The sequence below is a fragment of the Ammospiza caudacuta genome, chromosome 29, assembly GCF_027887145.1.
Source record: "Ammospiza caudacuta isolate bAmmCau1 chromosome 29, bAmmCau1.pri, whole genome shotgun sequence".
In the NCBI taxonomy this organism is placed as follows: domain Eukaryota; kingdom Metazoa; phylum Chordata; class Aves; order Passeriformes; family Passerellidae; genus Ammospiza; species Ammospiza caudacuta.
The window spans coordinates 1,013,446-1,025,112 of record NC_080621.1 but is presented as its reverse complement, the minus strand read 5'-3'; the positions used below and the strand labels follow the sequence as shown (position 1 = coordinate 1,025,112).

Below are 11,667 nucleotides of genomic sequence, written 5' to 3'. Positions count from 1 at the left end.
TTAGGGCTTTGGTGACACAAAAGGGACACAGAGGGGACACCGCAGGGATTTGGGGACATTTTCGGGAGTTGGGGACACCTCGGGTGGCACCTCGGGGATTTGGGGACACAGAGGGGACACAGGAAAGGACCCGGAGGGGATTTGGGGACACCTGGAGGGGATCTGGGGACACCAGAGTGACACCGAGGGTGGCACCTCGGGGATCTGGGGACACTTCGTGGCTCCGGTGCCCCCCCCGCGGGGTGCGGTGTGTGGGGGAGGGGCTCCCTCTGTCCCTGCCCCTCCCCCCCCCCGGTCCGGCCGGTCCGTCCGGTTGAACCGCGAGTGGGGGAGGGGCCGGGGTGGGGGAGGGGCAGCGCGGGGTCCCCCCATCCCCTCCCCCCCCCCCCCCCCCCGTTAATCCGCGGCCGCCGGGGCCCCTTAAGAGGCTTAAACGGAGCGGGGGGAGGGGAGGGGAAAGGAGGGACCCGAAATCAGCGCGCCCCTCCCCCACAGCAAACCCCGATCCCATCCCCCACCCCCTGAACCCCAAAATTTCCAACCCTCCCCCCAAAATTCCCACCCCAAATTCCCATCCCCCACCCCCAAAAATTTCCACCCATCCCCCAAAATTTTCACCCCTGAACCCCAAATTCCCACCCATCCCCCCCCACCCCGAATTCCCCGTGCCCCTCCCCCACAGAAGCCCCTCCCCCCCTTTTTTTGGTGCCCCCCCGATTTTATTTGGGGTCGGCCCCGCCAGATGTTGGAGGGGGGGAGGGGGAGAATTCAGAGTCACAGTCCAGATGTTGGGGGGGCTGTACCCCCCCCTTAGCAAGGTCTCATCCAGATGTTGGGGTCCCCGTCCAGATTTCAATGTCCCCATCCAGATGTTGAGGTCCCCACCCTCACATTGGGAGGGGGACCCCCATCCAGATGTTGGTGTCCCCATTCCAGATGTTGGGGGCGCCAGCCCCGACCTTGGGGTCCCTGTGTAGATGTCAACGTCCCCACCCAGATGTTGGGGTCTCCCCCTAAATGTCAACATCCCCATCCAGATGTTGATGTCTCCACCTCGACCTTTGGATCCCCATCCAGATGTTGGGATCCCCACTCTCGCCATGGGATCCCCCACCCAGATGTTGGCGTCTCCCGCCAACATTTCAAGGCCCTCATTCCAGATGTTCACATCTCCATTCCAGATGTTGGGGTCCCCACCTCAACCTTTGGACCCCCATCCAGATGTTGGGGTCCCCGTCCCGATTTCAAAGCCCCCGTCCAGATGTTGGGGGCGCCCCCCCCACGCCCCCCGATTTCCCGGTCCCCATTCCAGATGTTGGGGTCCCACCACGGTCCTCTTAATACTGGGGGGGTGGTCCCCCATCCAGATGTTGGGGTCCCCCACTCTCGCCATGGGATCCCCACCCAGAGGTTGGGGTCTCATTCCAGATGTTGAGGTCCCTGCCCGGATTTCAAGCTCCCCATTCCAGATGTTGGGGTCCCGATCCAGATGCTGGGATCCCCATTGCAGACGCCGCCACCCCCACCCTGCCATCCCTGCCTCCTGATTGGCCGATCCCTCTGATTGACACCCGCCCCGACCAATCCCTGCCCTGCCCGACCCCAGGAACATTTTGGGGCAAAACCTGAGAATTTTGGGGTTTTGTTTTTATTCCCCCTCCTCGGGCTGAGCCTTCTGGGGCCTCCTCTGCAGCAACTTCCGGGCTGGGGACGCCGGCAGCTTCCGGAACGTTCTGGAAGCTGCAAAAAATCCCCCAAACTCCTCAGTTTCCCGCCAAAAAGCGCCGGGATTTTGGGGGATTTTGGGGGATTTTTGGGTGATTTTGGGTTTTTTTCTCACCCAGCTGCTCCGAGAGGTCCCTGAGGAAGTTCCTGCTCTGCTGGTGGAACTCCAGCACCATTTTCCCGGCTTGTTGGGCTTCGTCCACCTGGGAAAACACACAAAAAATTCCTAAAAAAGCCCCGAAAAATTAAAAAAAAACCCCAAAAATTTGAAAAAAAAAACCCCAAAAAATTCCAAAAACATCCCCCAAAAATTAAAAAAACAAACCCCAAAACAAAATCAAAAAAAACCCCCCAAAAATTCCCAAAAAACCCTAAAAAAACCCCATAAACCCCACGAAATTTTAGGAAATTCCCTGAATTTGGGATTTTTGCCCCAAATTTTCTTGGTTTTGCCCCAATCCTCACCACGAGGCGCAGAAAAAAAACACCCAAAAATTTCCAAAAAAATCCCCAACTCCCCCATAAAAACCCCCAAAAATTCCGCAAAAAACCCCCAAAAATTCCCAAAAAACCCCAGGAAATTTTCAGAAATGTCCCGAGTTTGGTTTTTTTGCCCCAAACCCCCCCCGTTGTGTTGGTTTCGCCCAGCGCTCACCAGCAGCCGCAGGCGCTGCAGGGCCGGGCGCTGCCCCGCCAGGACCGAACCAAACTCGGGCCGGGGGGGGACGGGGGGACAGGGGACGGCGGGGGGAGGGGCGGGGGGGGGCGGAGCCTGAGCGCAGCTGCTGCAGAGACCTGGGAGAGAAATGGGGGGAAAATGAAAATTTTGGGGATAAAAATGGGGATTTTGGGGAAAAATGGGGAATTTTGGGGAGGAAAATGGAGGAAAATGGGGATTTTGGGAAAAATTTGGGGAAAAATGGGGAATGAAAATGGGGAATTTTGGTGAGGAAAATGGAGGAAAATGGGGATTTTGGGAAAAATTTGGGGAAAAATGGGGAATTTTGGGAATGAAAATGGGGAATTTTGGGGAGGAAAATGAGGATATGAGGGATAAAAACGGGGGAAAATGGGGAATTATGGGGATAAAAATGGGGAATTTTGGGGAGGAAAAGAGGAAATTTTGGGATAGAAATGGGAGTTTGGGTATAAATTAGGGGAATTTGGGGATTTGAGGTGGGAAATGTGGGGATCAATGTGGGGATTTTGGGATCAATGGGGGATTTTGGGGATCAGTGTGGGGTTTTGGGGATTTGGGGATCAGTGTGGGGATTTGGGGATGAATGTGGGGATTTGGGATCAATGTGGGGATTTTGGGATCAATGTGGGGATTTGGGGATCAATGTGGGGATTTGAGGTGTGAAAGTGGAAATTTTTGGGGATCAATGTGGGGATTTTGGGATCAGTGTGGGGATTTGGGGATCAATGTGGGGATTTGGGGATCAGTGTGGGGATTTGGGGATCAGTGTGGGGATTTTGGGGATTTGGGGATCAATGTGGGGTTTTGGGGATTTGGGGATCAATGTGGGGATTTGGGGATCAGTGTGGGGATTTGGGGATCAATGTGGGGATTTTGGGGGTAAATGTGGGGATTTTGGGGGTAAATGTGGGGATTTTGGGGATCAGTGTGGGGATTTGGGGATCAGTGTGGGGATTTTGGGGCTACCAGGGGGAATTTTGGGATCAGTTTGAGCTCTCACCTCTCGGCCTCCCCCGAGCGCTGCCGCTGCTGCTGCAGGAGCCGATCCCAGGCCCGGAGCTCCCCCTGCAGGCTGGGAGGGGACACCACAGGGACAGGTGGGGACAGCTGTGTCCCCAATGTCCCCAAGTGTGTCCCAGGTGTGCCCAGGTGTGTCTCAGGTGTCCCCAAGATCGTCCCAGGTGTGTCCAGGTGTGTCCCAAATATCCCCAGGTGTCCCCTCCCCACTCCAGCTGTGTCCCTCCCTCCCCAGGTGTCCTCACCTCTGTCCCAGGTGTCCCCAAAGTTGTCCCAGGTGTCCCCAAGTGTCACCAAGGTGTGTCCCAGGTGTGTCCCTCCCTCCCCAGGTGTCCTCAGATCTGTCCCAGCTCCCCCCAGGTGTGTCCCAAATGTCCCCAAATGTCCCCTCCCCACTCCAGGTGTGTCCTCAGGTATCTCCAGGTGTGCCCAGGTGTCCCCAATGTCCCCCAGGTGTGTCCCCAAGGTTGTCCCAGGTGTGTCCCTCCCTCCCCAGGTGTCCCCAAGGTTGTCCCAGGTCCTCCCAGGTGTGTCCCCAATGTCCCTTGTCACTCCAGGTGTGTCCCCAGGTGTCCCCAGATTTGCCTCAGGTGTCCCCAGGTGTGTCCCAGGTGTCCCCTCCCCATTCAGGTGCGTCCCAAATGTCCCCAGCTGTCCCTCTCCACTCCAGATGTGTCCCCAGGTATCTCCAGGTGTGTCCCCAATGTCCCCAGGTGTGTCCCAAATAACTCCAGGTGTGTCCAGGTGTGTCCCTCTCTCTCCAGGTGTCCCCAAATTTGTCCCAGGTCCTGCCAGATGTGTCCCCAATGTCCCCTCCCCACTCCAGGGGTGTCCCCAGATATCTCCAGGTGTGCCCAGCTGTGTCCCAGGTGTCCCCAAATGTCCCCCAGGTGTCCCCAAGGTGTCGCTGAATGTCCCCAAATGTCCCCAAGGTGTCTCTGAATGTCCCCAAAATGTCCCCAAAATGTCTCTGAATGTCCCCAAATGTCCCCAAAATGTCCCCAAAAGTCCCCAAGGTGTCTCTGAATGTCCCCAAGGTGTCCCCAAAATGTCCCCAAATGTCCCCAAGGTGTCTCTGAATGTCCCCAAGGTGTCTCTGAATGTCCCCAAAAGTCCCCAAGGTGTCTCTGAATGTCCCCAAATGTCCCCAAAATGTCCCTGAATGTCCCCAAGGTGTCTCTGAATGTCCCCAAGGTGTCTCTGAATGTCCCCAAATGTCCCCAAAATGTCCGCAAAATGTCCCCAAGGTGTCTCTGAATGTCCCCAAAAGTCCCCAAGGTGTCTCTGAATGTCCCCAAGGTGTCACTGAATGTCCCCAAATGTCCCCAAGGTGTCTCTGAATGTCCCCAAAATGTCCCCAAGGTGTCTCTGAATGTCCCCAAATGTCCCCAAAAGTCCCCAAGGTGTCTCTGAATGTCCCCAAAATGTCCGCAAAATGTCCCCAAGGTGTCTCTGAATGTCCCCAAGGTGTCTCTGAATGTCCCCAAGGTGTCTCTGAATGTCCCCAAAAGTCCCCAAGGTGTCTCTGAATGTCCCCAAATGTCCCCAAAATGTCCCTGAATGTCCCCAAGGTGTCTCTGAATGTCCCCAAGGTGTCTCTGAATGTCCCCAAATGTCCCCAAAATGTCCGCAAAATGTCCCCAAGGTGTCTCTGAATGTCCCCAAAAGTCCCCAAGGTGTCTCTGAATGTCCCCAAGGTGTCACTGAATGTCCCCAAATGTCCCCAAGGTGTCTCTGAATGTCCCCAAAATGTCCCCAAGGTGTCTCTGAATGTCCCCAAATGTCCCCAAAAGTCCCCAAGGTGTCTCTGAATGTCCCCAAAATGTCCGCAAAATGTCCCCAAGGTGTCTCTGAATGTCCCCAAGGTGTCTCTGAATGTCCCCAAGGTGTCTCTGAATGTCCCCAAGGTGTCCCCAAGGTGTCTCTGAATGTCCCCAAAAGTCCCCAAGGTGTCTCTGAATGTCCCCAAAATGTCCCCAAATGTCCCCAAGGTGTCACTGAATGTCCCCAGGTGTCCCCAAGGTGTCTCTGAATGTCCCCAAATGTCCCCAAGGTGTCCCCACCTGGCCATGAGCAGCTTCACCTGCGCCACCGATCCCTCCAGGGCTGGATCCAGGGAATCCCTGAGGGAAAGGACCCAAAATCCCCAAAAATTCCCAAATTTCAGGCCAAACCAGGGAAAATTTCCCCAAATTTTGGGCAAATCCAGAGAAAATCCCCCAAAATTCCCGAAGTTTTGTGGCAAATTCAGTGGAAATTCCCAAAACCCCCAAATTTCAGAGCAAATCCAGTGAAAATTCCCCCAAATTTAGGCAAATCCAGAGAAAATTCCCAAATTTCAGGGCAAATCCAGAGAAAATTCCTAAAAATTCCCAAATTTCCAGGCAAAACTACAGAAAATCCACCCAAAATTCCCAAATTTTTTAGCAAATCTACAGAAAATCCCCCAAAAATTCCCAAATTTTTTAGCAAATTCAGTGAAAATCCCCCCTCAAATTTCTCAAAAATTCCCAAATTTTGTGGCAAATCCAGAGAAAATTCCCAAAAAAATTTCCACAGGAAAAGTTCCCAGATTGCCTCAAAAATCAGCCCCAAAACCCAGAAATTTTGGGGGAAAATTTTGGGATTTTGGGGATTTCCAGTGATCAGGCAATTCCTGAAAATGTTAAAATCTGCCAAAATCCTGGGAATTTACCCAAAACCCTGGAATTCACCCCAAAATCCTGGAATTAACCAAAATCCTGGAATTTCTGGGCACTTCCAGAGCCTTAAAACCCAAAAATTGCCCCAAAATTCCCAGAATTTTTAAGGCTGGAAAAACCCAAAATCCAAATTTTTTAGTGGGATTTCCATAAATTTTTCCCCTCCCAGCCTGAAAATTCCCATTCTTTAAATTTTAATTCCCATTTTTTAAATTTTTTTCCCCCTTTTCCTCCTGAAATTTCCCAATTTTGGGGTTTTTGGCCCCAAATCCTCACCCTGGGGTTGGTTCCAGGCAATTCCTGAGGGTCCCATCCTGGAGCAGCCTCTGGAGGAGCCTCTGGAATTCCTCAGAGCCCTTCTGGACTGGGGAAAATGGGGAAAAATTCATTAAAAACCAGCCTGGGCTTCATTAATTATTAATTACCAATTAATTGTTGATTATTTTTGGTGGGATTTAGGGATTTATGGGCGTTTTCCTGATTTTTTTTAACCTAAATTCCTGAATTTTTGAGGAATTTTGAACCCCCAAGAATCCCTCAGGGCCTTTTTTGATTCCCTCCTCAATTAATTATTGGTTAATTATCAATTAATTGTTAATTAATTCAATTTTTTCTCGTGTTCCTGTATCTTTTTAAGTCAAATTCCTGAATTTTGAAGGGATCAGGAAGACCCAGGAACCCCTCAGGACCCTTTTTGATCCCCCCCCAAAAATTAATTATAAATTAATTATTAATTAATTTTGCTGCTTTTTCCCCCAAAATCCCAAATTTTTGAGGTCTCCACCCATTTTGGGGAGTGGAAATTTGAGATTTTGAGGGGGAAAATCCCAAATTTTGGGGGTTTTGGGGTCAATCCCAACCTTTGGCAGAGAAAAGTTCGGGGTCGAATCCTTCGGATCCCTCCAGGTCCTGCTGCAGCTTCCGGGCACAAAACTGGGGAAAAATGGGAAAAAATGGGAAAAATCCAAGCAAAAATGGGAAAAATGGGAAAATTCCTGCCAAAAATGGGGAAAATCCAACCAAAAATGGGAAAAATGGGAAAAATCTAACCAAAAATGGGAAAAATCCAAGCAAAAATGGGAAAAAATGGGGAAAATCCAAGCAAAAATGGGAAAAATGGGAAAATTCCTGCCAAAAATGGGAAAAATCCAACCAAAAATGGGAAAAAATGGGAAAATTCCTGCCAAAAATGGGAAAAATGGGAAAAATCCAAGCAAAAATGGGAAAAATCCAATCAAAATGGGGAAAATGGGAATTATTCAACAAAAAATGGGGGGGGGATGGAGAAAAAATTGGAAAAATCCAACAAAAATGGAAAAAAATGGGAAAAATCCAACAAAAAATGGGGGGAAATGGGGGAAAATGCAACAAAAAATGGGAAAATGGGAAAAATCCAACAAAAAATAGGAGAAAATAGGAAAGAAATGGGGAAAATGGGAATAAAATGACAATAAAATGGGAAAAAATGAGGGGAAAATGGGGATTATTCAACCAAAAATGGGAGAAAAAGGGAAAATGGGAAAAAGGGGAAAAAATGGGAATTCTTCAACCAAAAATGGGAATTAGGCAATTAAAAATGGGAATTATTCAACAAAAAAAGAGGGAAAAAATGGGGAAAAGGGGAATTAGGCAAGGAAAAAGGGGAAGTAGTCAATAAGAAATGGGAATTATTACATGAAAATGGGAGACATCCAACAAAAAATGGGAATTATCCAACAACAAATGGGAAAAATTGGCTTTTATCCCGATTTTCTAGGGTTAAAATAAAGATTTGGAGCCTGAATTTAAATTTTTTTGGTGTGTTTGAGGAGTCAGGGAAAAGATTCCAAGGAATTTTTGGGAGGAAAATTACAGAATTTGGGGTGAAATTCAGGATTTGGGGTGAAATTCAGGATTTGGGGTGAATTTACCTGGAAGCTGGAGAGGAGGAGGAGGGAGAGACGTTGAACCTCAGGGAGCTCCAGGCTGATGGATTGGCTCAACTCTGGCACAAAAAGGGTTAAAAATGGTGAAATTCCCAAAAAATTCTGCTGGAATTTGGCCCAAAATTCCCCCAAAATCAGCTGGGACGGGGCAGGGGTGGGAAAAGAGGGAAAAAAAGGAGGAAAAATCAAATTGAAGGGGGGAAATGGGGGAAAAGAAGAGGAAAAAATCGAATTTAAGGGGGAAAATTGGGAAAAAATAGAGAGGAAAAGGCACAAAAATGGGGGAAAATGGGAAAAAATCAAATTTATGGGTCAAGAATTGGGGGAAATAGGAAAAAAATCCAGTTTAAGGGAGAAGAATAGAGAAAATTGGGAAAAGGAAGAGGAAAGGTCAAATTTAAGGATGGAAAGAGGGAAAATGAGGAAAAAAGTCAAATTTAAGGGTGAAAAATGGAAAGAAAAAAGTAACAGGGATCAAAAATGGGGGGAAATAGGAAAAAATCCCATTTAAGGGTTAAAAATGAAAAATTAAGGGAAAAGTCACATTTAATGACCAAGAGGGGGAAAATGGGAAGAAGAAAGGAGCAAAGTCACATTTAAATGGGAAAAATTAAATTTAAAAAGAAGGGAAATTAAATTTGAAAATAAATTAAAATTTTAAAAGGGGAGAAATGGGAAAAAAGAGAGGGAAAGTCTCATTTAAGGATCAAGAATGGGGAATATAAGAAAAAGGAAAAGTCACTTTTGGGGGGGAAAATGAGAAAATAAAGAGGAAAAAAAATCACATTTTTGGGGAAATGGGAAAGAAAGAGGAAAAACCACATTTAGAGGGAAAATGGGAAAAGAAAGAAGAAAATTCACATTTGGGGCGAAATGGGAAAATAAAAATAAATCATATTTAGGGGGAATATGGGAAAAGAAAGAGGAAAAAATCACATTTAGTGGGGGGAAAGTGGGAAAGAGGAAAAACCAAATTTTGGAGGGAGAATAAAAAGGAAAAAAATGACATTTAGGGGGAGAAAGTGGGAAAAGAAAGAGGAAAAAAAATGCCGCTAAAGGAGAAAAAAAAAACAAACCCATTTAGGGGGAAAATGGGAAAAGAAAGAGGGAAAAAATGCCACTAAAGGAGAAAAAAAAAATCCCATTTAGGGGCAGAAAGTGGGAAAAGAAAGAGGGAAAAAATGCCACTAAAGGAGAAAAAAAAAATCCCATTTAGGGGCAGAAAGTGGGAAAAGAAAGAGGGAAAAAATGCCACTAAAGGAGAAAAAAAAAATCCCATTTAGGCGGAAAATGGGAAAGAGGAAAAAAATCCCATTTAGGGGGAAAATGGGAAAGAGGAAAAAATCCCATTTAGGGGAAAAATGGGAAAGAGGAAAAAAAATCACATTTAGGGGAAACTAAAGAGGAAAAAAATCCCATTTAAGGGGGGAATGGGAAAATAAAGAGGGAAATAATGCCATTAAAGGAGAAAAACGTGAAATAAGAAAGGCCAAAAGTGAGGGGGGAAAAGCCCAGAACCTGCAAAAGCTTCACTGACAGAACCGCCCGGTCACGCCCAAGGTGGATTTTAATTAAAAGCGCGTTAATGAAGCGTTAATGAGGGCTCACCGGTGACCTCGCGGTGCACGGGGGGCAGCGAGCGGCGGCGGGAGCGGCGCCCCTTGAGGCTGGAGCGGCGCCAGGAGCGGCGGCGGCGCTGAGGGGAGGCGGCGGCCGGGGACACCCGGAGCGAAGCCGGCCCCGGCCCGGGGCTGAACGCGGCTCTTCTCTTCCTGCTCGGGGTGCCCTTGGTGCTGGGAGGCTTTACAGTCACCTCAGGCTCCGCGGCTGGGGGGAAAAGAGCAGAAATCAGCAAAAAAAACAAAAGGGAAAAATGAGAATTTTGGACTTTCGGTGATGGCCGGGCTGCGCTGCCCGCTCGGGGTTTCTTGGTACCGATGAGGGGAAAAGACGTCAATCGCTTGTCTTTAAATTTTTTAATTTTTAAAAGTAATGAAATTATTTTAAAATCCCCTCAGCGTCCGCTGCTGAGTCCGGGTCTGACGGGAAAAGAGAAGAAATCACCGCAAAAAAAGGGGAAAAAAAGAGACTCGGTGAGGCCCGGGCTGCTCGGGGCTTCTTGATTCATGAGGGGGTGAAAAACGTCAATCACTCGTTTTTGAAATTTTAAAATTTTTAGAGTAATAAAATGATTTTAAAATCCCCTCAGAGTCCGCTGCCGAGGCCAGGTCTGAGGGGAAAAAGAGGAGAAATCAGAAAAAAAAAAAGGGAAAAAGAGACTCGGTGATGCTCAGGTTGTGCTGTCCCCTCGCGGTTTCTTGATCCATGAGGGGGTGAAAAACGTCAATCACTTGTTTTTAAATTTTTAAATTTTTAAAAGTAATGAAATGATTTTAAAATCCCCTCAGAGTCCGCTGCCGAGGCCAGGTCTGAGGGGAAAAGAGCAGAAATCAGCAAAAAAAAAAGGAAAAAGAGACTCGGTGATGCCCGGGCTGCTCGGGGTTTCTTGGTACCATGACGGGGTGTAAAACGTCAATCACTTGCTTTTAAATTTTTAAATTTTTAGAAGTAATGAAGTTATTTTAAAATCCCCTCAGAGTCCGCTGCCGAGGCCGGGTCTGAGGGGAAAAGAGGAGAAAGCAGCGCAAAAAAAAGGGAAAAAGAGACTCGGTGATCCTCAGGTTGCGCTGCCCCCTAGGGTTTTCTTGATCCAAGAGAGGAATTGGTTTTATCAAGGATTTCAGAGCGCTGAACGCGGCTTTTATGCTTTTATTTTTAAGCGGGAGTTTAGTCAAATCCTGGAGGTTTTGGAATTTCCAGGAATGGAGCAGCTCCTGAAAATCCCGGAATTTTTGGGCACTTCCAGGGCCTTAAAACCCCAAAGTTGCCCCAAAATCCTGGAATTTTCGAGGCTGGAAAAAGCCCAAAATTCCCCCAAATCCAAGTTTTTGCTTCACCACCTCCCAAGCCACAAAATGACCCAAACCAACCCCTCCCTCCACACAGAGCAGCGATTTCTTTCCCTGCCCTTACCTGCCGCGGCTCCTCCGCTCTCAGGGTTGGCTCCGCCGGGGCATCGCTGAGGGGAAAAACCGTTACCAGCTTGGAACCGCGGCCACCCCGCGGTCCCCCGGCCGGACCGGGCCCCTCCGGTGCTCACCTCATCCTCCCGTAGCCCGGCCGAGCCCCGCGGGGACGGAGCAGCGGCCGGACCAGGGGAGCCGCCGGCTCCCGCCGCTGCCTCCGCCATGGCGGCTTCCCGCCGCTCGCTTGCCCTCAGCGCTTGCGCATGCGCGGAGCCCGCTCCGGCTTCGCCGCCATCACGGAGCAGGCGCGGGGCAGTGCCTGCCCTCACAGCGGGCGGAGAGTCCGCTACACCCTTCCCGCTCCTCATGTTCTTTTCTTCCATCCCTCACCCTCTTCACGCTTTCCGCGCTCCTCACGCTGTTCCCACCATGTCTCAACTTTCACCCTGTACCGTCCCCTCACGCCATTCGCGCCCTTTGGCAGCCACTCACGATCTTCCCACCCTTTTCAAATCCCTCACGATCTCCCCGCGCTTTTCCCCACCCCTCACGATCTTCCCGCCCTTTTCCCA

The 11,667-nt window shown here is 49.2% G+C and overlaps 1 protein-coding gene across 1 annotated transcript; it reads right to left on the bottom strand.

The window, feature by feature from the left end:
* Positions 1-11,487, bottom strand: DSN1 (DSN1 component of MIS12 kinetochore complex). The gene is made up of 12 exons (XM_058821366.1): positions 11,230-11,487; positions 11,103-11,148; positions 9,678-9,896; positions 8,055-8,128; positions 7,005-7,077; positions 6,421-6,508; positions 5,506-5,565; positions 3,426-3,497; positions 2,381-2,520; positions 1,841-1,928; positions 1,626-1,740; positions 1-6 (listed from the first exon to the last, which is right to left on the bottom strand). The coding sequence occupies exons 1-12, from the start codon at positions 11,476-11,478 to the stop codon at positions 1-3; spliced, it is 1,230 nt and encodes a 409-aa protein (XP_058677349.1). The 5' UTR covers positions 11,479-11,487.
* Positions 11,488-11,667: the final 180 nt, after the last annotated feature.

Coding starts and splice junctions, on each gene's coding strand:
- DSN1 (XM_058821366.1), bottom strand. CDS start 11,478: ATGGAAGAAAAGAACATGAGGAGCGGGAAGGGTGTAGCGGACTCTCCG. Junction 5,566..6,420: donor TGCCTGGAACCAACCCCAGG/GTGAGGATTTGG, acceptor CCTTTCCCTCAG/GGATTCCCTGGATCCAGCCC. Junction 1,929..2,380: donor TGCAGCGCCTGCGGCTGCTG/GTGAGCGCTGGG, acceptor GTGTTTTCCCAG/GTGGACGAAGCCCAACAAGC.